The sequence below is a fragment of the Thrips palmi genome, unplaced genomic scaffold, assembly GCF_012932325.1.
Source record: "Thrips palmi isolate BJ-2018 unplaced genomic scaffold, TpBJ-2018v1 HiC_scaffold_19, whole genome shotgun sequence".
Classification (NCBI taxonomy): domain Eukaryota; kingdom Metazoa; phylum Arthropoda; class Insecta; order Thysanoptera; family Thripidae; genus Thrips; species Thrips palmi.
The window spans coordinates 429,828-453,281 of record NW_023144628.1 but is presented as its reverse complement, the minus strand read 5'-3'; the positions used below and the strand labels follow the sequence as shown (position 1 = coordinate 453,281).

Sequence of the window (23,454 nt, the reverse complement as noted above, 5' to 3'; positions counted from 1 at the left end):
GGGTAGGAGGCGCGGTAGGGCCGGGCCGCACAGTGCGTGTTGTGGCGGCGAAGGACCGAAGGACCGAGGGCGCATGGGCCCTTGCGGGAAAGGCTTGGTGGCTGCGGCTAATCGGGAGCTGTCCACGGTCGCCGTTGTCACGCTCTGCGCTCCGCGCTCGGCGTAGCTTGGCGCACTGTCTCTCTCGTGCCCACGCGGGGTGCCCGCAAGTGCGAGGGAGACGGAGCGTTGGCGCGAGGCTACCGGCCAGACCAGGCAGGGCACTGGTAAATGCCGGCGTCTCGCCGCCACGCTCGGCAGTGCAGGCAGCGCCAATCGCCAAACTATGCAGCCCCGCCCTGGCACGGCCTGGCACGCCACTGGCATGCTGGCACCGCGCAGGGAAAGCGCGCCAGACGGCAAGGACGCGACGACGCGGACTTGCAACGGCCGGAAGGAGGAAGCTGGCCAGCAATAAACCTACTAAACAGAAAAGAAGAAGACGCGTTGAAAAGCCTGTAGGAAAGCCTGTGCGCGACGCCACACACGAGCACGGTGTGATAATGCGGCGTTTTAACCTTGGCGAGGTTCGCAGGTCGAAACGCGGCCCCGTTTTTCGCTTCCTCCCATCGTGGCCTCTCGCCTCGCCAGTGCGCTGGTCCCTGCACTGTCTGTCGGCACGCGGCGCGCCGCAATGCCCGCCGCGCTGTGCCTGGCTGGCTGTCGCGGGGCGGGGGCCTTCGAGTCCCCTTTCTACTAATCCGCGTCATCGCGAGATGGGGGCTCGTCGCGCCGCCGCCGCTTTTGCTGCTCCTCCTCGCCGCCGTCTCCGCCTCGCTCGTGGAGGCTGAGTTTTTCTGCAGGCTCGTTGGGCCGCGCGGCCGCCGGCGCGCTGCGATTCGCTTGACTGGCCGTTATGACTGGCCTGCCCGCCCCCCGCGCCGCCCCGCCCCGGGCGACGTGAGCGTGGAAAAAAGGCATTAGCAAAGACACTGTGCTGCAGCCCGCTCCGCGTCCATCCGCCCGTCCCGGGTTCGAACCCCGTCTTGGTTTCTGCTCTTTACCCCTGTCCGTCCGTCCGTCCCGGGTTCGAGCCCCGGCTTTCTGCCGCCCCCCCCCCCCCTTTTCCCCCGGGCCACGCCGCGTCTCTCTCGGAAATGAGCCGACGGCGGTGTGCATTCATTACTACGGTGTGGTCGCAAGCGCGCTTGCCGCGAAACGCGAAACCCCGGCCGGCTAACTAACAGTGTCGAAACGCACATTGTCGTGCGCGGCGGCGCGGCGCGCGGGCATTGTTGGCGCCGGGGGCGGAAATGTCCAGTCAAATCCGGAGGAGGCGCCGGGGGGGGGGGGGCTGCAAGGCAGGCTGCAAGTCAGCGCCGCGGTGACGCGGTGGGAGCGCCGACTCGCCAAAGGCAGGCAGAGGCAGCAACGACGCCCACGCCGAAGGCCCGAAGGCCTAGCGGTGACTCGGTGACGCTGGGGGGCAATCCCGTTACGAAAAACACTTGTTTGTCGGAGGCATTTGCCGCGCGCGGCACTGTAGGGAGTGGAGTACACCCGCCCTACCCCGCGCGACCCGGATTCTGGCGAGGTCGACGAGTGGTCCAAAATCGGTCAATGCTGGCGGCGCCTCGCGGACGCAGCCCCGCGGACGCGCGGCTTCGGGAATGCGTGTTTTCTTCTGAAAGCGCCGCTGCCGTGCTGTGTCTGGTAGGTTTCTCCGAAGTGCCGTGCGGCTGGCTCTGCGGGGCTGCGCCGCACAGTGGGCCAGAAGACCAGTGGAGGCGGACAAAACTCTAGACGCGTTTTGGGCTGCAGGGTCGCTAAATGGGACTCGAACCGAACGTGTGACCCCACCAATGGATGGCTCTCCGAATGAGGAATCCATTGGTGGGGTCACACGTTCGGTTCGAGGCCTGCCTAGTGACTCTGGAGCTCAAAACGCGTCTCGAGTTTTGGCCGCCTCCACCGGTCTTCTGGCCCACTGTGCTGCGCCAGGCTGCGTCCGCCTCGTCCGCCGGCACTTCGCGGTGCCGCTGCGTTCGCTGCGTCGGCCGGAGAGTCGGAGACTTGAACGTGGGAGGGACACTGCAGCGATGCGACCGAAGAGAAGGGAGGACTGCGGGCTGTACTGATTCCGAGGAGCGGACGGTCCCGTCGCTCTGTCTCTCTCGCACCCACACGGGGCGCTCCATGCGTGCGAGAGAGACAGAGAGAGGCGCTCCACTCGAAAGCAGCCGTCTGTCTGGGCTGCAAAGCTGCAGAGCCTGCAGAGCGTCTGTGCTGGGCCGCTGGGACGCCGCATGCCGCCGTGTGGAATCTGCCTCACCCTTTACCTTTGCAGAATGTCAACGTGTCCAATAAACAAGGCGCCGTGCCGTGCCTTGCCCGGGCTCGCTCGGATTAAATGAAATGGCCGGCCGATCGCTTTTTAGTGCAGTGGGCATGCTTGATTTTTGTTGTTGATTTTGTTGTTTGCCGAGGCGCACGCGCTGCGTCCTTCCTCGTCACGCGCCACTGCACTGGTGCACCGTTGTCCGGCCGAGCCATCCCGGAGTGTCGTTCAGTCGCTGCGTCTCTGTCGCACCCCCGCGTGACGCCCCGCGAGTGCGAGAGAGACAGCACGACGAAGTGACTCTCCGAGGCGCCGTCGTGGTATCGAGGACACTAGTAAAAGTGGTGGCGTCCCCGTCCCCGGCCTGGTCGCGTTCGTCTGGAGGACGTCTGCTTGGGACGCGAGGCGCCGTCTGCAGCCTGCACCGCGTGGTGGTGGCGGTCGGGGGTTCGAGTCCCAGCGGGCGCGGCCCACGCCCACTTCTGTGCTCTCGTTTATTCTTGTTTGCACAATCAGGCGTCAAGTTTTGGCGCGACTGTTCTCACGGCGGTGTGCGCACCAGTACCGCACCCCGTTCTCCCGGCCCCGCGGCCCCGCGCCTGCCCACGGCGCCAACCCAGAAATAATGCAATCTCTAGTTTTGCGTGTTTGTGCATTGCGCGCCTTGCCGGTTTGGGTGCTGGCCTCGACGGTCTGTCGCACGCCCCCTCTATGAGTGCGACAGAGACGGAGCGACGGGCTGCCCCCTGGTCCAAATCCTATCACGCCAAGTTACCACGTCTTTTTACAGTGGATTGGTTGCTGGAAGCGAAAAATTGGACTTGTGCGGGCTGATTCGGGACGGTGCGTCTGTCTCTCTCGCACTGGAGGATGGGCGCTGCGTGCCGTCAGGGTGCGAGAGAGACAGGAGGCACGCAGCAGGACAATGGCCTGCGAATGGCGGCGGCACGGCCAGCCATGCGGCGGCCCGGCCGATTGGTGCTTAGGCCCTTGGCCACTTGCATGAATGGGCTGGCTTCGCTGGCTTCGCTGGCTGGAGGTGCGGGTAGGTAGGCTCTCGGCGTGCAGGGCGTGCTGGAGGCGGCGGCCTGCGCCACGGCTGCGCGCGGCGCGGCGTTGCCGGCTCGACAGGAAGACCACGTCGAAGACGCCGGGGGGCGCGGGGCGGCGGGGGCCTCCGCGGCGTCCTCCGGTCCGGTGGTCGGTTGTTGTGGCTAAAGCCTGATTCCGGCCGGTGCTTTTCGTCGCTCTGTCTCTCTCGCACTCGCTAGGCGAGTGGGATCCAACTGGCGGTCGGCGCGGCCTCGGCGGGGCAGGGCCCTTGGAGCCCATTAGGCTTTGTCCGTGATTGCGTGGGAGGTAGACTGAACGCCTCGCCGCTTGTCAACGCCCCTCGGACACTTGTCGCTTGGAGCGAAGCGTCGCAGGCGTCGAGGCGCGTCGAGGTGTGCCGCGGCCCGCGGGGGTGTTGACCCTCCCTCGCTCTTTCGCGCGCCGGGCACACGCTCGCCGCCCCGCCGCCCGTCTCGAGGGACTTGCGAGTGCCTTGCGACCGACGGACGGGCAGGCAGGCAGACCGGAAGCGGACCGGAAGCCGGAACAATCGTCTCGCGAGTTTGTCGCTGGGCTTCCGACGCGCGCCGAATCGCACGCTCGTCCGTCTGTCTGTCTGTCTGTCACTGCCGACTGACGGGAGTCGTTATCGTCGCTCTGCCTCTCTCGCACTCATGGGGCGTTGTTATGGGTGCGAGAGAGACAGAGCGACGAAGGCGACCCTCGCAGTCAGTCCACTGCCACCTGCGGGTTGCTGCTGGAGCGGAGCCTGCAGTCCTGCAGTGGCGCCGCGAGACGGAGACGCGACGCCCTCGGCGCCCCGGCGCCATCTGCCAGGCGGCAGTACTCGCCTCGTCGTTTTTAATTGGAAAGGCTGTGAAGGGCGCAGTGGCGCAGCGGCGCAGGCTGTACTCCCGGCTTTGTCGAGCTCCCCGAGTGCCTGCTCCTCTTGGACGGCGCCGCGTCACGCCGTCACGCCGCGAGGTTGCGGCGTGGCTCCGCCATGGCTGTGCTTTGGTCGCTCCGTCTCGCTCGCACTCGAGGCGCGCCCCGCCGCCGGCCCCGCGGAGGTGCGAGAGAGAGAGAGGGAGGGACGCAGAGCGACGAGGTGAAGAGGTCCTGGTCGTGCGCATTGTTGGCGCCTTTTTGCGCAAGGACTGTTGACGCGCCTCGACGCCTCGTCCTTGCCGGCCCTAAATACATCAACATTGTCTCCGCCCGGTTCCGCCCGTTGTTCGGGGCGGGGCGGGGCGGGGCGGGGCGGGGCGGGCGTAACCCACACAGCGACGCACGGCCGGCCAGCCTCAGGGCCAATGCCACCGTGGGCGTGTACGGAACAACGCACTCTTCCAGCGTGCTGGTTCAAAGCGAAGTAGTACCGCACGTACTTGCAGTGTAGTGACGAGGAATGAACCGGTTTTCACTGAATGGAGTGGCGAGATCCAATGCATTCAGGCTTTGAGTGGCATCTGCAGCTGAAGTTTTTTGACAGGGTTTTCAACGCGCTCGCGAGTGGAGTGTTTTGCAGTGTGTCTGTTCCCGTCTGGCTTGGCAGCGCGCGTTGCACCGATGCAAATGTAACGTCGCCGTGGCTTCACTTTTGATCCGATTGTCACGAAACTTGGCAGACGCGTTCGTGATGCCCTGAGGCAGGCCTCGCTCGTTTTTGCCGCGTTCCAAACCGTTCATTTGAACATTTTTTGAACATTTCCGTTCAACAGGTTTCGGCCACAGCAGCTCAGTTTGCGGGACAGTATTCCAAAATCGGAGACCGTGGTGAGATGCGCGCTGAAGTTTTAAGTAGCTTCCCGCAAACGGATCGGCAAAATGTTGAACGACCTCGCTTGAATCTTTAAAATTCAAACGCCCTGCAGCGGCGTGGACGGCGTGGATCAGCCCGGCCCGGCTGGAGCGGCTCGCCACGGCCAGGTGGGGAGCCCCCTTGCACCCGAACCCCGCAGCGCAAGCCCACCCCCACTCCTCCGCCGCCTAGCCCAGCCGAGGAAGCGGGGGCAGGGGGAGGTGACAATAGGTGCATCCGCACGTGCAGTTTTGTTTCACTCGCACCGGCAGGAGAATAGACAGAGACGTGAGCGACAAGAACGCGACCCTCCGAGCCGGGCGAGGAGGCCCCGAAACCGTCCGCCGGATCGCCGACCGCCGGACCGCAGAGATTTCAAGAAATTATGAGAACAGGGCCAAAATCAACCTTTTCACGAAAAATCGTAGTTGCGCGTTTCGAGTCTCGCTGATTATTTCTATACCTATCTCTAAAAACCCAGTTCGGGACCTAATCGCCGCTTCCTTCTTTCACTAGAGTCACTGGAGGGCACTAGAGGCTAAATTAGAATGGTCCAGAACTTATGAAATCAAGTATTCTTTTATTTTCTGCCCTGCCGACCACTATTTGAACAATGGTTGCTCAAAGTTGAAATCACTGCTCCTAATACCACTAGAATGCTTTATCTATTTGACCTAGAGGCAAGCAAGTATCACGAGACGATGCAGAAAACTATGTTTAACAACTTTTATTTAGCATCCAATTTGATAAACCGCCTGTCAGATTGGTCAAACGGTAAAATATGTATGTATGAAAATCACGATTTGGGCTGACTTTGGGCGGCCACTGCCTCAAATCTAGGCCCTCTAGTCACACTCTCTCTACAGGGCAGTGGTCTTTAGAGGCCTTGTTTGTAAATCCTAGCTCAGGAGAGCGATTTTCTTGCGTAGTTTGGACGCTGTGTTGTCGCGAAGTTGGGCGAAACGGCGACAAATGAATAGAAATTGCGATATGGGGTGACTTTAAGCAGCCACTGCGTCTGATCCGAGGCGGTATTTCGTACCCCCTCAGTGGGCAATCGATCTTTGGACCTTCCTTTAGCACGCCTTTGTTACGGAGTGCGATTATCCGGCTTCGTTTGGAAGAAGTATTGTCTCAAAGTTGATCAAAACGGTCACAAATACCTTTGAAAAATCGTGTTTTGGGCCGACTTTAAGCAGCCACTGCGTTTGATCCGAGGCGGTATTTCGTACTCCCTCAACGGGCATTTGGTCTTTGGACCTTCCTTTGGCATGCCTTTGTTACGGAATGCGATTGTGTGCCTTAGTTTGGGAGCAGTGTTGGATCAAAATGAGTCAAAACAGTCAAAAATGCCTTTAAAGTCGGTTTTGATCAACTTTGAGACAATACTGCTCCCAAACTAAGGCACACAATCGCATTCCGTAACAAAGGCATGCCAAAGGAAGGTCCAAAGACCAAATGCCCGTTGAGGGAGTACGAAATACCGCCTCGGATCAAACGCAGTGGCTGCTTAAAGTCGGCCCAAAACACGATTTTTCAAAGGTATTTGTGACCGTTTTGATCAACTTTGAGACAATACTTCTTCCAAACGAAGCCGGATAATCGCACTCCGTAACAAAGGCGTGCTAAAGGAAGGTCCAAAGATCGATTGCCCACTGAGGGGGTACGAAATACCGCCTCGGATCAGACGCAGTGGCTGCTTAAAGTCACCCCATATCGCAATTTCTATTCATTTGTCGCCGTTTCGCCCAACTTCGCGACAACACAGCGTCCAAACTACGCAAGAAAATCGCTCTCCTGAGCTAGGATTTACAAACAAGGCCTCTAAAGACCACTGCCCTGTAGAGAGAGTGTGACTAGAGGGCCTAGATTTGAGGCAGTGGCCGCCCAAAGTCAGCCCAAATCGTGATTTTCATACATACATATTTTACCGTTTGACCAATCTGACAGGCGGTTTATCAAATTGGATGCTAAATAAAAGTTGTTAAACATAGTTTTCTGCATCGTCTCGTGATACTTGCTTGCCTCTAGGTCAAATAGATAAAGCATTCTAGTGGTATTAGGAGCAGTGATTTCAACTTTGAGCAACCATTGTTCAAATAGTGGTCGGCAGGGCAGAAAATAAAAGAATACTTGATTTCATAAGTTCTGGACCATTCTAATTTAGCCTCTAGTGCCCTCCAGTGACTCTAGTGAAAGAAGGAAGCGGCGATTAGGTCCCGAACTGGGTTTTTAGAGATAGGTATAGAAATAATCAGCGAGACTCGAAACGCGCAACTACGATTTTTCGTGAAAAGGTTGATTTTGGCCCTGTTCTCATAATTTCTTGAAATCTCTGCGGTCCGGCGGTCGGCGATCCGGCGGACGGTTTCGGGGCCTCCTCGCCCGGCTCGGAGGGTCGCGTTCTTGTCGCTCACGTCTCTGTCTATTCTCCTGCCGGTGCGAGTGAAACAAAACTGCACGTGCGGATGCACCTATTGTCACCTCCCCCTGCCCCCGCTTCCTCGGCTGGGCTAGGCGGCGGAGGAGTGGGGGTGGGCTTGCGCTGCGGGGTTCGGGTGCAAGGGGGCTCCCCACCTGGCCGTGGCGAGCCGCTCCAGCCGGGCCGGGCTGATCCACGCCGTCCACGCCGCTGCAGGGCGTTTGAATTTTAAAGATTCAAGCGAGGTCGTTCAACATTTTGCCGATCCGTTTGCGGGAAGCTACTTAAAACTTCAGCGCGCATCTCACCACGGTCTCCGATTTTGGAATACTGTCCCGCAAACTGAGCTGCTGTGGCCGAAACCTGTTGAACGGAAATGTTCAAAAAATGTTCAAATGAACGGTTTGGAACGCGGCAAAAACGAGCGAGGCCTGCCTCAGGGCATCACGAACGCGTCTGCCAAGTTTCGTGACAATCGGATCAAAAGTGAAGCCACGGCGACGTTACATTTGCATCGGTGCAACGCGCGCCTTGCCGCCCGCCGGGGGCCCGAATCCCCACTCCCGGCCGCGGGTAAAGCATCCTCTTAAGGACTCTAACGCACGCACGCGGTGCCCGATGGCCCGATGGACGGCGAAGCGTGTGGCGCTCGGTGAGGTAATGGGCCTCCTGGCCGCTAAGAGGCACTGCCGCCACTGCCGCACGCTGCACCACGTGGACGAGCGATAAATGAATGATAATGATAAGCCATGGCACTTTCTCTGCGAGGCTCGAGGCTCAAGGGCTCTCTGGCTGCCGAGGACTGAATTGGATTTCCATTTTCTGGCCGTTAGTCTTGCGGGCAGGCTGCTGCAGGGCCTGCAGGGCGTGCTGGCGGTGGCGTCGTTGGGGCCGCCTCGCCGATGAGAGCCTCGCCGCGGCCGCGCCGCCGCGCCTCTGCGCCTGCACTTGAAGGTGGCTGGTTCTTGGCTGGCGGGCCGGCCGACCAGGTGGCGCGGTAAATCATGCACGTGAGCTGCCATTGTGTCGTAACGCCGTCCAGGCCGTCCAGGCAGCCGAGTCGAGGCCCGGCGGACCCGGCGGTCTTGGCCTGCAGCGGCCGCCACGCGGCTTTGTTTTACTTAAGCCCCCGCCCCGCCACGCCCCGCCCCGCCCCGCGGAAGAGAAAGGGAAGAAAAATGCGACTTTGATACCCGGCGCGCTTGCGCGTGGGATCACAGCCGAGGCGGCCCGTCGGCCGTCATAATCGCCGCGGGGCCTGATTGTTTGCCTTGGCTTTCGAACGCCACTGTGTAACCGTCTCATTGGCGGCGTTCCGTCAATTGGATGACAAGTTTCGTTTTTTGAGCCGCGGCTGCTGCGGCGGTGGTGGCCGTGTCGGGCCCGTCGGGGTCCGTCTCTCCGGGCGTGCGGCGGCTTAGCGGTCCGCCCCGCCCCGCCCCGCCCCGCCCCGCCCCGCCCCGCCCCGCCCCGCCCCGCCCCGCCCCGCCCCGCCACCACCTCCGGCGCCTCGACTGGCCGGCTCGCCCCGCCCCGCCACGCCACGCATGCGATAAAGCTGCGGTCCGCCAGCTGATTCACCCCCCCCCCCTCGTCGAGTCAAACGCAAGGTTAACGGTGCGCGTGCCCCCCCTTCCCCTTTCCCCTCCATTTTTCCAATCCACTGTGGGCCGCCGCCTTGGCGGGCCTTCGGGAGTAGCGGAGTAAGAGCGGAGTCCTGCTTGGCATGTGCCTCCCCCCCCCCTTCCCCTGCGGGTAACTCCTTCCACTCCCCTCTCTGGAAAAAAAAGAAATTACGAGTAAGAAATTGCGTGACCTCAAGTCACCTTGAAGTGGCCGCCCAAATTGATATTGGAAATTGGGTTCTGTCGAAGGTGGTTCCAGGTTGTGTTTCTTTGGGTAGGAAACTTAAAACCACTGTGATGTGGTGAGACGTGAAGCAGGGTAGGAGTGGGCAGGGGCCGCGCCAGTCGAACGCCGCGAGTGAGGTGCACTTTTTGGCCCGTCCCGTTTATTTTTTTGTAAAAAAATGACTGAGGGACGGGCATATAGTATGATCCTTGCTGTGCGTCCGTTCGTTCGTTCGTCCGCCCGTCCGTCCGAGGACTTCCCGTGGTCCGATCTTGACCAAATTTGGTATGCAGCCTCCTTGGGTGACCCTAAGAACCGCCCGGTGGCAGCAAATCCGATCCGAGCCCCGGGGGCGCTGCTGCAGGTGCATCATGGTCCTACATGGGGTCGAGGAGGATTTCGGTAACGGATACAGCTAGGAGGGCATGTAGGGGTATTTTTGGAATCAGGGCGACAAGACAAAACCAATGGTGCCAATTTCAAGCGAATCGAAGAAGTTTGGACCCGGGTTCAAATCCCCAGTGCGGTATATTTTGAACATTCTTTTTATTCGATTTTTTGCATTGTTTCTTATGTTTTTAAGGGCGCTGATGACGGAAATAACATCCATTTTGACCCCAGACTCAGGTTCAAACCCGTCAGGGCTAAACAAAGGCGAAATTCACACATTTGTTAATGTACGGGACGGGCCAAAGTTGCCGACTCGGTTGCCGATGTATATCGCTACTTTTCCTGTTTTTTTTTTTTTTGTTTTTTTTTTTTTTTGCCTTGTCTCTGTCAAATTGGAGCCGCGACGGGCGCCACTTGCCTCGAGGGGTGTGGCACTGTGGCGGTGCGCGGCGTGGCCAATGCTGGGATTGGCGGCGTTTGGCGTGCCGGCCGCAGTGCCTCGCACGGACCTGCCGTCTGCTGTCTCTCTCGCACTCGTGGGGCGACCCGCGGGGGTGCGAGAGAGACAGTGTCTGGGATCTGACTGGCTGCGAGCAAGTACATGCAGGGTCCAGGCAGGCCTGGGTCCAGGCCGCCGCGTTGGGAGCGTTTCCACGCGCGGCGCGCCACGCTGGAAAGCGGGTCCCGGAGTCCCAGAGTCCTGGAATGCCTCCCTGGCGGCTCCACGGCGGTTCGGCGAGTGTTGGCCGGACATGAGTCGATTCCCGGCGATTCCAGCTCCAGGCCGCGCGCTGGCGCGCCACAGTGGGCCAGAAGAGCGGTGGAGGCGGCCAAAACTCTAGACTCGTTCTGAGCTGCAAAGTCGCTAAACAGGGCTTGAACCGAACGTGTGACCCCATCAATGGATTCCTCGTTCGGAGAGCACTCCATTGGTGGGGTCACTCGTTCGGTTCGAAACCTGTTTAGTGACTCTGGAGCTCAAAACGCGTCTAGAGTTTTGGCCGCCTCCACCGCTCTTCTGACCCACTGTGCGCGCTGACCATGCCCGCTGTGCGCCACGACGGCGGTGGCGCGGTGGGCAGCCGGCCCAGCCGAAGCCCCACAGCCCGGCCGGACCAGCGGGACCCCACTCCGGTCTCCGTTCGGATTGGACCGACGGACCGACGGAACGGACCGGTGGAAAGAAGCTGTCTGGCGGACCGGATTTCCAAGTCTCGCTCGTCCCTCTCTCTCGGCACTGCGTACTTGGCTTTTTCGTCACGTCTGCCTGTCCGCTCCGCCCGTCGTCTGACCGGCCGGCCGGCCGGCCTGCTTCGCGAGTATAAATTTGTCATACTCTGCATTCCTTGGCCGCTTTTTCCTTCCCGCGGGCAGGGCCGGGCTTGGCGGTTGATTCCCGCGAGGCGGCACAGCGCGGCACGGCGCGACGCGGACGGGATTCTCGCGGGCCGGGACGACGGAACGTGTATGGTTCAATCCGCGAGCGAGCATGCGTCCCCTCGCGCGGCAGTGTGACGCTGCTTTCGAAACAAAAAACTGAACAGGGAAAAAAGTCGTTCATAGTTGTTCCGATGGTGAAGGGTAAAGGTGAAGCAGTGTACACGCCCGGCTGAAGGTGTTGTGACGAGGCGCCCGCTCGTTGCACCTGGTTCACCGCGCGGTCCTGGCGGTTGGTTGCTTTCGCAAGTGCGATCGGCCGACGCGGGCCGCGATGATCGCGCAGCAGCCGTGTGATTCGCTCCGTCTCTCTCGCACCCGCACGGAGTGGCCCGTGAGTGCGACAGAGAGAGAGACTCTCCTCCCGAACCGCCCGCCAGAATGCGCCTCAGCCTCAAGGTCGTCAGATGTGCGAACCAGACCACAGTGGGCCAGAGGCCGGTGTAGGCGGCCAAAACTCTAGACGCGGCGTTTTGAGCTCCAGAGTCGCTAAATGGGACTCGAACCGAACGTGTGATCCCACCAATGGATTGCTCTCCGAACGAGGAATCCATTGGTGGGGTCACACGTTTGGTTCGAGGCCTGCGTAGCGACTCTGGAGCTCAAAACGCGTCTAGAGTTTTGGCCGCCTCCACCGGTCTTCTGGCCCACTGTGCAGACGGGCGGGACTTGGGCCGCGCCGTCCCGCGGGCACTGATTCCGAACGGAGCCTCTCTCTCTCTCTCTCTCGCTCCCCCGCGGAGCGCCGTGAGTGTGACGAAGACGGAGCGCCAGTTCGAGAGCAATCCGCGGCGATGCGATGCGAGGGGCGATTATAATTCGATTGGCGGCCGAGCGGGCCGGGCGGGCAGCTCCAGGGACGTGGCGTTGAAGTCGTCTAATCCATCCGGGCCGAAGGCGGGGAAGGCTAAAAAGAAGTAAAATATCCGATTTAAAAAAAATGAAAATGGAAGAAGAGGTGTGTGTGCACGGTCGGTTAGACCGTGAGGCCCGCGCCCGGACGCGGTTTATGGTCGAAGGCAAAGGCGGCCCCGCGGTGCAGGCCGTGCAAGGCGCTGCTGGCCGCAGGAAAACGAACGGCGGAAAAAGTGGCGGGAAAATGCGGAAACAGTGCAGCGGGCAGCAGGACGCGGTGTGGTGTGTTGGATCCGCGATGGCGGTGGCGGCCCAGGTTGGCGAGCAAATTGAGCCGAACGAATTGAGGTCTGCTGCTTTTTCTGGTTCGCGAGCGCGATTTTGCCTTTGACCTCTGTTGGCCTGGCCGTTCGGCGTGCCCCCCGAATTAGAAGGCACGCAGACTTATGTTTACCTTGTGGCTAATCAAGCCGCAGGCATCGCCGCCATGGCCCGCTCCGCTCCATTGTCTGTGATTTATATTTTTGCTGCCCGCGGCCCGCGCGGCGGCGATCCTTCGTGTCGCTCTGTCTCCCTCGCACTCACTGGACGTGCCGTCGGCCCGTGGGGGGTGCGAGAGAGACAGTGTCCGGAATGAGAGAGGCCGGCGCACAGTGGGCCAGAAGACCAGTGGAGGCGGCCAAAACTCTAGACGCGTTTTGGGCTGCAGAGTCGCTAAATGGGACTCGAACCGAACGTGTGACCCCACCAATGGATTGCTCTCCGAACGAGGAATCCATTGGTGGGGTCACACGTTCGGTTCGAGGCCTGTTTTGTGACTCTGGAGCTCAAAACGCGTCTAGAGTTTTGGCCGCCTCCACCGGTCTTCTGGCCCACTGTGCGGCGCTGACGTCGCGCAGGCGGGCCGCGTATCCATCACCGCCGCCATCAAGATCGGCGAGCTCGTTCGGACACGACGACGACGTGTCTAGTGACTGACGCGCGGAGCAGAGGGCGGACGGCGGAGCGAAAAAAAAGGAAAGAAAAGAATCTAACGATATCGCCCCTTCTCCCTCGTTGGTCTGGTTGCTTTCTCTGTGCGAGGCACGGCCAGGGCGCGGCCAGGGCACGGCCCCTGCAGCAGCCTGCAGTGCAGGAGCATCCCATTGTGTGGCTGGACGCGCGACCGCGTTGTGCCGCGTGCCGCGCCGAGCCGCCTATAGATTTACCGAGCGCCATTAAAATTTGATGAATGTGGGAAAGAGGAGGAGGGGGGTGAGGCTGTCTGGTGCGTGCGTGTGTCCGTGCGTTGTCGTGCGCGCAGACACGGCGGCGGCGCGCGGCGCGTCCTCCTCGGCTCGTGGGATTTGCTTGAAGAATGAAGAAAAGAAAATGGGTGCGCCGCTTGTCGTCACGTCATTACAGGCCGTGTCTGCGGACTGATTCCGAAAGACGTTTTTCGTCGCTGTCTGTCTCTCTCTCTCTCTCTGGCACATGGTAACTTAAATTTAAAATTTGATTTTGAATTTAAGTTACTTTATGCACAACTTTTTTATTTAAAGCCGTTTACGAAATAAAATGTCAAAAATCGCAAATAAATGTTAAGTTGGCACGCCCTGAGGGGGACGGAGTCTGCTGCCGGCCGCCACGCCGCGCCTTCTCCTCTGGAGCGACTCATTCCGAGAGTCGTTTTTCTGTCTCTCTCGCACCTTTACGCGAGGGGTGAATCACTAGTGTACTCATGTGTACGAATTTGCCCGTACTCAGTGTACTCACAAGTTTAAAAAGGGGAAAATGTACTAGTTTATCGACCGATTTAACGTTGAGTGCCCTTAAAAACGCTAAATAAAGCCTCACAACGTTTAAAATTGTGAAATTTATGAGTAAAGCAAGGTGTACTCACCCGTACTCATGTACTCATGTGTACACCAGAACGCTGAGTGATTCACCCCTCGCCTTTACGGCGCACCCCGAGAGCGAGAGAGACAGCGAGTGTGCTGACAATTAAGGACGTAAGGGTGGCGGTCCATTTCGAGAAGGCTTTTCCGAATAAGCGTTGGTCGTGTGTTGGCCCCGTCAGGCGTCGCCAGACTGCAGCCAGGTCAGGCAGGGCCACGCCAACACTAGCACAATAGCTTTTATTGCCCCCCGACCGGAGAGGGGCAACGGCACCTCGCCTCCGGAGCTGGGCTCCGATGAGCAGCCGAGCAGTTTTGCTTGTCCGGCCAATCGGCTGGAATTTTTCTAAGTCCGTGTTCATAGTAAAATGACAATTTTTGACAACGCTACCAAAATGCTTGTCACGAAACGGTTCACATTTCAGTGTAGGTGTGAAATGCAGTTTGTCCTGCTTCGTCAAAATGATCGCTCGAATTCAAATTTTGCATGAATAGATCCAGAATTTTGTCCCGCGTGCATTGGTCATCGTTGCAAACATGTCAAGCGACGCGTTAGAAATTTGACTCTCTGGACTAGGCCAGGTAGTCGCCCCTTGTCTATTGTGTCGAGGGCCTCATTCACTGCCGGCGGCTCGTCGCACCGAAGCGAGGATGGTGACAGGAGGATTTATTGCCCCTCAACCCCAAACAGAAATTTTTTGAACGGCCCGTTTTTCAGCGTCTAATCGGACAGAAATGGTCTCCTCGCAAAATCGCGGTTCCAATGATACTTTGAAAAATAGTCCTGCGACAATTTTGACCGAAGCTTCGACCTTCCGTTTTGCAAAAGTTGGAGATGGCTCCGCACTGGCTGCAGTCCGCCCAGACGGCGCGCGGCACACGACTAACTATAGGAGACCCCCGGTGCTGTATCCCAATGCACAGACCAGCGCGTACAAGCTAAATTGCCCCCTCATAAAACCGGCCGCGCGCTCCGGCGGGGCTGTCGAGGACGGTCGGGTGTTTCCGTCGTCCCTTCGGGCCTCGAGGACCCGCCGAAGGCTCGCCAGCTACGCGCCGCCACGCCGGGGGAGGCGCGTCCCCGTCGAGCACGGAGCCGAACGAGACCGAGCCAAGCCGAAGACGACCCGACCGTCCCCGACAGCGACTACCTGCGGCGTGACCCAGATTACGGATTTTTACGATCATCGGGGGTCTCCTATAGTTAGTCGTGTGCGCGCGGCGGCAAGGGTCTGGGGCTCGCATTGTTCCCCGGCGAGGGCCTCACCCGGCTACCTGCAGCGGGGGCTGCTTCGGAAACAACTCGGCGCGAGAAAGACAAGACATCGCTTGTCTCTCTCTTCTGTTGAAGGACCTGCAAAACTAGCCGCCTTTCGGAAAAACCTCCTGGATAAACCGTTTGTTCTAGCGACACGAAACTTTTTGCAATCAATAGAGGAAGGTCCTGGCTGTGTGGTAAAGGTTTTTCAACCTCCTCACTCTTGCACTTTTGTCGCTGCGCACTTTGGAAAAATGACCTTTTTCAAGGCGTTCCAGGAGCTTTCCCTTGAACCCGATCGCCGTGAAAATTCTTCGCAACATACCTACAACCTTCATTAACCTGGGTGCAAAATTTTATTGAGCTTCTTCCATTGGTTCTCCCGGGATACTTTTCCGAAAAGGGCTAAAAACGCTAAATTTTCGAACTTGTAAGCATCGCCACGCTTAAACTATGCGTCGCAGGGAAAAACCGCTCGGCAGGATTAGAGAACACACCCAGCACTATCAAATGCCAAAAATTTTTTTTTGCCACCCGTACGCCCTTAAGCATGGGCTCTCTTTGGTTCGCGACGCGCGTTGCATTTCCTTTTCGCTAACTGTTGCCGGCGGCCAGGCGGCCGAGCTAGCCCTGGACAAAGTATCTAAAGGGGGACTGGAAGCCCGGTAAGGTTTGGTTGTGTTTCAGCGAGGCAAGCCTCGGAGGGTCGACCCTACCATAAATGTGCCATCCGCGCCGCCGCCAGATAGATGTATAGATGGTCCGACCCGAAGGCGTATTCGGGGTCGCCTGGCTCGCCTTCGGAGGCTCCTTCGGCCACGCGGCCGGCGGCTGCCTGGAGCGGTCGGACCCGAAGACGCCCGAACCGGAGCCGAAGTAGAGCCGATTGGTCGGACCTGTGTCAGGCTCGTCTTGAGAAGGGTCGGGCGGGCCATTGACAATGGTGCATGCAGTCGTGCCTCGGCACGCTGAGACAGCCCTCGCAGCCAGTCCCCCTTTAGATACTTTGTCCAGGGAGCTAGCCCTCCCCGCGATGGCGGCGCGGCGGCAGGCTGGGAGTGAAAGTGGAGGCCAGGCCGGTGCGGTCTGCGGCCCGGCGGCGTGCAGGGCGGTATGCACCGCGCACCGCGCCTGATGAGGTGTCCGCCGCGCCGCCGCGCCGCGCTCCACCGCCACGTCCTTGCCGATGCGTGGCCGTCTCTCTCGCGCCCTAAGGCAGAGCCCCACGAGTGCGACGGAGACAGAGCGACCCTTTCGCTCGGCTGGCCGGGGCGCCGCGACGCGCCAGTGTGGTGACGACGTGACGCCGCCGGCCGGGGGCTCGTTGACGGCGACCTCGCTCCGCGCTCGGAGCTCGGCGTCGTCGTCGTCCTGGTGACGCGGTGCGGTGTGACTTGCACGCGGCGGCCTGGTCGCCGCCGTGGTCGTCAAGGGAGAAAGGCTCGCCGTCAATGGCGCGCTGGAGAAACTAGTCGTCCAACGACAGGGACGCGGACGCAGTACGCAGCGCAGTTGTTGTGTTTGTGCTGAGGTGCGGTACCGGTCCGCCGGTCTCGGCCGGGCTGCTACCGCCTCGGCTACCGCACTGGAAGTGGCAGCCGACTAACCGACATGTCGGAGTGCGGACACGCGGCCGCGGAGCCCAGGCGGAGCCCCTGCCAATGGCCGGATCGGCAACCTGGCAGGCGGCGGTGCGTGACAGGCACCGCAAGGGGGTTCGCCTCCAAGTCATCTTTTCTGGCGTATCGTGGCTCCAGTAGGCTGATTCCGAACAGGGGCCTGCCCTGGATCGTCCATCTGTCTCGCTCCGCAGCACTGGGGCCGGGCGGGGTGGGGTCCAGCTTAGCCGATTGGGCAAGGTGAGGCCGGCTGACGCGGCGAGCATCGCACTGATGCTCTGGCTGATGCAAGGCGCGATGACATTCGACACCAAAAACCAGTCCGGCAGTCTGCCTGCCAGTGTGCCTGTCGGTCTGCGAGTCCGTCCAGCGGGCCGGCGTGGCAGGGCTGGCCTGGCGGTGCTGAGCACGACACGTGATGTCATCCATTGCGTTGCGCAAATCGAATGACAAAGTGGCGGGGCCGGTGGGGCCGCACTTGTCGGGCGTGGCGCTGTTGGCGTCTGCGCCGTCTGGCTGGCCGACCCCGATCCACCCCGCCGTCGGGGAGGGTCCGGGAGACGGCCTTCTTGGAGGAGCCTGGGCCGTTGCGGTGCGGGTTCGGCGTTGCACAGTGGGCCAGAAGACCGGTGGAGGCGGCCAAAACTCTAGACGCGTTTTGAGCTCCAGAGTCGCTAAGCTGGACTTGAATCGAACGTGTGACCCCACTAATGGATTCCTCGTTCGGAGAGCAATGCATTGGTGGGGTCACACGTTGGGTTCGAGTCCCATTTAGCGACTCTGGAGCTCGAAGCGCGTCTGGAGTTTTGGCCGCCTCCACCGGTCCTCTGGCCCACTGTGCGTTGGCCGCCCCGCCCCGTGCTCAGTTTGACGGTTGGCAGACTGTTTGATTCGGCGCAGCGTTGTCGCTTTGTCTCTCTCGCACGACTTGGACGGAATGCCTCTGCTCTCCCGCGGGCTTAGGGGCCGCTGCTCCTCTCGCCCCTCTTAATCTCGTCTTGACAACGGGGACGGGACGGGACGGCATGACGGTGACGAAGTGAACCAGGTTCCGATTCGGGGTCGCGCTGCCCCGCCCGGGCCGGCCGCCCTGGCCGCCCTGGCCAGGCCGTCGTGTCGCGGCCTGAGGCCTCGGCGGGGCCGCGGCGTGCCTCGACGCCCCGCCCTGCCCCTGGAGGGAAAGTGCAGCGACTTAACGAAAGCACTACTTAAACAAAGGCGGGGCGACGAGGACGAGGACCGCCACTCTGGGCGCTACGCGCTGCTTTTGCCGAGGCTTTGGCCCCGACGCGGCCCGACGCGGCGCGGAAAGAGCGGTGAGGCGATCGGTTGCCAAATTGCGCCAAACGCAGCGCGTCGCGACGCGTCGTTTCTTACCGATTCTCGGTCGCGCGCCGCGTGCCTCGTCAGCGAGCCGAGCGGCCAGCGCTGTGCAAACACCGCGTCAGTCTCGCTGTCTCTCTCGCTCTCGCGGGGCGGGGCGTGCCGGCGGCGACGCCACCGTAGGTATGGATTCGAACGGTGGCTGCTCAGCGTCCGCCCAGCCCTTCCTGCCGGTGTGAAGGCCCGGCCCCCGCCTCACGCTAGAGTGATCCGCCTGTGGCGTCAGGCGTGTGTGGTTGCCCGGGCAACGGTACGTTGCAGGCGGCGGGGCGGGGCGGGGCGGGGCGGGGCCGCGAGGCGTTCCGTTGGCGCGCGCCGCCGCTTCCGGAGTGGCCCCGCCCCGCCCCGCCCCGCCCCGCCCTCCGCCCTGTCGCGTGCCTCGCTTCCTCACCCCACCTTTCAATAGGGAAATTTGTGCGATGGCTTTTCGTTTTGCCGAGAATGCGTGTCGTGGCAGGCCTGCCTGGCGTGCCGGCTGGCCTGGGCCGGGCCGTGTCGGGCCGGCTGGGCAGGTTGACCTTTCCTCCAGAGGTATGTGATGGCTTTCCCTTGCCTTACCCGACAGTAGCGGCGCGGAGTACGCGCGGCGCCTCGCCGCGTGGCGCGGCGTGGACTGCTCTGTCTGGACTGCCGAGTGCTCTCTCTCGCACCCTGTCGGGGCCCCGCCACGAGTGCGACGGAGAGGGCCAGCCCGTGCACGCGCCGCCGCGCCTACCTGGTGTGGGTAGGTCGGGTTGGGTAGGTCAGCGGATCGCGCTCACGGTGTCAATTGGCACGGGCCTCGCGAGCACAGTGCAGTGCCGCGGCGGCGCGCTGGCGCTGGCACACTGCGGGTCAGGAGGGCGGCGGCGCGGCGCGTTCCGCAGCGTTCCGCTTGCGCCACGCCGATTACACACTTTGGCGCGCGCCGCAGCGCCGCATCGTCGCGTCCTTGTTGCTGGAAATGAATTTGTCGCTCGGCCAAGGCGGGTGCGCCGCGAGCAGCATAGCTGCAGCAGGCACTGCTTGGTGTGGTTGGCGACGCCGCGACGCCGCGGCCGTTGCACAATGGCTGCAGCTTGGTGTCGTTTAGGGCTGATGAAAGCTACTTTGGAGTCCTCATCGCGCAGCCCAGCCACCACCGTGTTAAATACCGGGCCGCGCGAGTCGCGTCTGCTTTCGCCGGTCCATCGCCGTCGTCGTCGCGGCGCCCCCCGAGGGGCCGAGGGGGCGTCCTTGGAGCGGAGCACGGCGGCGGTTGCACAGTGGGCCAGAAGACCAGAGTCGCTAAATGGGACTAGAACCGAACGTGTGACCCCACCAATGGATTGCTCTACGAACGAGGAATCCATCGGTGGGGTCACACGTTCGGTTCGAGGCCTGTTTTGTGACTCTGGAGCTCAAAACGCGTCTAGAGTTTTGGCCGCCTCCACCGGTCTTCTGGCCCACTGTGGGTTGTGTGGTTTACTGCGGGCAGCGCAGGGCGGCGGGGCTCGGCAACGCCACTGCGACGGCGAGGCCCTGAGAGTGACCGCGTTTGCCCGCGGCCCCTGCGGCCCCGCTCGCTTCCGGGTCGCCCTCAGCATAATGACGTTCGCCGCGGGGGGCGCCACGTCGTCGCCGTGTCGCCGCGAGCGTGACAAGGCCGTCCAGCCCTCCGTCTCCCTCGCACTCGGGCGTGCCGCGGGGGGCGCCACGTCGTCGCCGTGTCGCCGCGAGCGTGACAAGGCCGTCCAGCCCTCCGTCTCCCTCGCACTCGGGCGTGCCGCGGGGGGCGCCACGTCGTCGCCGTGTCGCCGCGAGCGTGACAAGGCCGTCCAGCCCTCCGTCTCCCTCGCACTCGGGCGTGCCGCGGGGGGCGCCACGTCGTCGCCGTGTCGCCGCGAGCGTGACAAGGCCGTCCAGCCCTCCGTCTCCCTCGCACTCGGGCGTGCCGCGGGGGGCGCCACGTCGTCGCCGTGTCGCCGCGAGCGTGACAAGGCCGTCCAGCCCTCCGTCTCCCTCGCACTCGGGCGTGCCGCGGGGGGCGCCACGTCGTCGCCGTGTCGCCGCGAGCGTGACAAGGCCGTCCAGCCCTCCGTCTCCCTCGCACTCGGGCGTGCCGCGGGGGCGCCACGTCGTCGCCGTGTCGCCGCGAGCGTGACAAGGCCGTCCAGCCCTCCGTCTCCCTCGCACTCGGGCGTGCCGCGGGGGGCGCCACGTCGTCGCCGTGTCGCCGCGAGCGTGACAAGGCCGTCCAGCCCTCCGTCTCCCTCGCACTCGGGCGTGCCGCGGGGGGCGCCACGTCGTCGCCGTGTCGCCGCGAGCGTGACAAGGCCGTCCAGCCCTCCGTCTCCCTCGCACTCGGGCGTGCCGCGGGGGGCGCCACGTCGTCGCCGTGTCGCCGCGAGCGTGACAAGGCCGTCCAGCCCTCCGTCTCCCTCGCACTCGGGCGTGCCGCGGGGGGCGCCACGTCGTCGCCGTGTCGCCGCGAGCGTGACAAGGCCGTCCAGCCCTCCGTCTCCCTCGCACTCGGGCGTGCCGCGGGGGGCGCCACGTCGTCGCCGTGTCGCCGCGAGCGTGACAAGGCCGTCCAGCCCTCCGTCTCCCTCGCACTCGGGCGTGCCGCGGGGGGCGCCACGTCGTCGCCGTGTCGCCGCGAGCGTGACAAGGCCGTCCAGCCCTCCGTCTCCCTCGCACTCGGCGTGCCGCGGGGGGCGCCACGTCGTCGCCGTGTCGCCGCGAGCGTGACAAGGCCGTCCAGCCCTCCGTCTCCCTCGCACTCGGGCGTGCCGCGGGGGGCGCCACGTCGTCGCCGTGTCGCCGCGAGCGTGACAAGGCCGTCCAGCCCTCCGTCTCCCTCGCACTCGGGCGTGCCGCGGGGGCGCCACGTCGTCGCCGTGTCGCCGCGAGCGTGACAAGGCCGTCCAGCCCTCCGTCTCCCTCGCACTCGGGCGTGCCGCGGGGGGCGCCACGTCGTCGCCGTGTCGCCGCGAGCGTGACAAGGCCGTCCAGCCCTCCGTCTCCCTCGCACTCGCGGCGCGCCCCGTGCGGGAGAGAGACGGAGCTCCAGAGTCGCTAAATGGGACTCGATCAAGTGGACCCCACCTGGACTCCTCGTTCGGAGAGCAATCCATTGGTGGGGTCACACGTTCGGTTCGAGCCCCATTTCGCGACTCCGGAGCTCAAAACGCGTCTAGAGTTTTGGCCGCCTCCACCGGTCTTCTGGCCCACTGTGCGGAGCCAGGCGGCCCGAACAGCGTCTTTCTCCCTCGCACCTGCACGCGACGCCGTGTGAGTGCGACAGAGACACTGCACTGTTTCGACTCAGCCTGCGGCCGCATAGCTGGCCTGGATGTCCTTCCGGGACGACGAGCCCACCAAACCCGTCGAGTTGGACTTCCCGGCGGTAGCGTTCGGCTGTGGCTCTTTGCCTGTCTGCGGGGGAGCGCCATCGCCCTGTCCCCGCCGAGTCCACGGCCTTACGACACCGGAGTGGGAATGGCACAAAAATGTCCCGTGACATTTGAGTGCTTGGCCAGCGCAGTGGGTGCCCCCGGAAGGGCGCGCGGCGTGCTGCGCGCAGAGCAGCGGGAAGGGAATCGAGGGGCCAGCGTGATTCTGCTCACTCCACTCCGGAACTGGTTCGAAGCGAAGCAAAGCGCCTTCATAATCCTCTGCCTTCGCCTGCCTGCCTGCCTGTCGGACTGTCACTCCGCGATTCGCCACCGCGGGGGGCGGGCCAGCCCGGCCAATGGGGCCTGGCGAGCTGGGGGCACTCCGCCCTGCGCCGCCCCCGCCCCGCCTTCACCCCGCCCAGCCTTCGCCTCGGCTTGCGCAACTCGGCGGTCTGCTTATCGCCAGCGCTGGCTTACTTCGGCGCGATGCTGCTGCAGCCGCTGCTGCTTGCGGCGCTGCGGGGGGAGAGTGAGTGAGAGAGGCAGAGGGAGGTCTCTATTAGGAGCCCATCTGGTAGTCAAAGCAAGGGGGGGGGGGAGTGCGCACCCTTGAAAGGGGCCCTAACTGCTGCACCTCGATTCCCGACAGTGTGCTGTCTCTCTCGCTCGCACCCCTGCGCGAGGCCTCGTGAGGGCGAGAGAGACGGGGCGTGGCGTGGCACACTGTTTCGGAGGCTCACACGGGGAACGGCAGGGCGTTGGGCATTCCCTGCTCTGCAACCGATTGGTCGAAGTCTCGTCTCGCTCGGCTGGCTTTTCGCTGCATTTCGCTGCCAGGCTGGTGCAGGCTGCGCAGGCTGGCCCTAGGCCGCGCCGTAGCGCTCTCGGCGAGGGCTCGCTCGACAGGGCGTTCCCGTTCCCCGCCCAGCCTTTCGGTTTTACTCGGCTGCCGCTGAAAAGTGATGGCCGATAGCAGCCAAAGCCCTAGCCGAACTGAACGGAAAGCCTGTCTTGTCTGTCCTGCTTGACTGACCGCCGTGTTGTGTCTCCTTTGTTGCAGCAATATGCCGCCAAGCGGGGAGGGCAGGAGAGCCTCCTGGAGAACATGAACAACAAGTACTACTACTACACGAGGACCAAGGGGCTCTTCCGCATCTGCTACCCCAAGGAGAGGCCGCCTACTGGTGAGTATGTGGTGCCCACCTCCCGAGGCTTGATGGGAGAGGGGCGCCCTGACACGCCATGTCGCCAGGTGGTCTTCGACGTCCCCTCCTCCAGTCGGTGGTTTGCTACGCCCACCGTGCCGCGTGTTCGCGCTGGGTCCTGTGCACATGCATGCCGCCGCGCCGCGCCGCAGTGCCAAGGTCGCGGCATGTGCCTTGCGACGCTTGCGACAGACAGGGCTGCACTCCAGACGCCCCCGGAGGGGCTCCAGCACCGCTCCAGCACGGCTCCAGCGGCAGCGGGGGTCCGGGGGCGTGGCGTGGCCGCGTGGCCGGCGTGGCCCAATGTGCGGCACCGCGACGCCGCGCCGCGCCGCCGTGACGCGCACGCGGCCTGTGACTGCAGTGCCGGCTGCCGCGCTGGCGCGCTGCCGCGTCGCGTGCCTCTGCCTTTTGTTTTGGTGGCGCGTGTGGGACGCGGCGCGACGCGGCGCGACACTGGTTGACAAGCCGGTGACGGCATCCCCGCGGCCAGCCGCGGCGAAGGGCGGATGTGGTCACGCACAGAGCTAAAGGGTTGTTCGCTCCCGGGGCGAAGGCGAAAGTTACTTGGCTGTTACTTGTTACTGTTACTTGGCTTGGCTGAAGGCTGGTTTGGTTTTGGTGTGCTCG

The 23,454-nt window shown here is 62.5% G+C and overlaps 1 protein-coding gene across 2 annotated transcripts in view; it reads left to right on the top strand.

Annotated features, from left to right (window-relative positions):
• The window catches only part of LOC117646051, a 40,641-nt gene that overhangs the window by 13,729 nt on the left and 3,458 nt on the right, over positions 1–23,454 (top strand). For both annotated transcript variants that reach the window (XM_034386704.1, XM_034386703.1), the window contains exon 2: positions 22,680–22,803. In XM_034386704.1, coding sequence (XP_034242595.1) covers positions 22,680–22,803 — 124 coding nt within the window. The remainder of the gene's footprint in view (positions 1–22,679; positions 22,804–23,454) is intronic.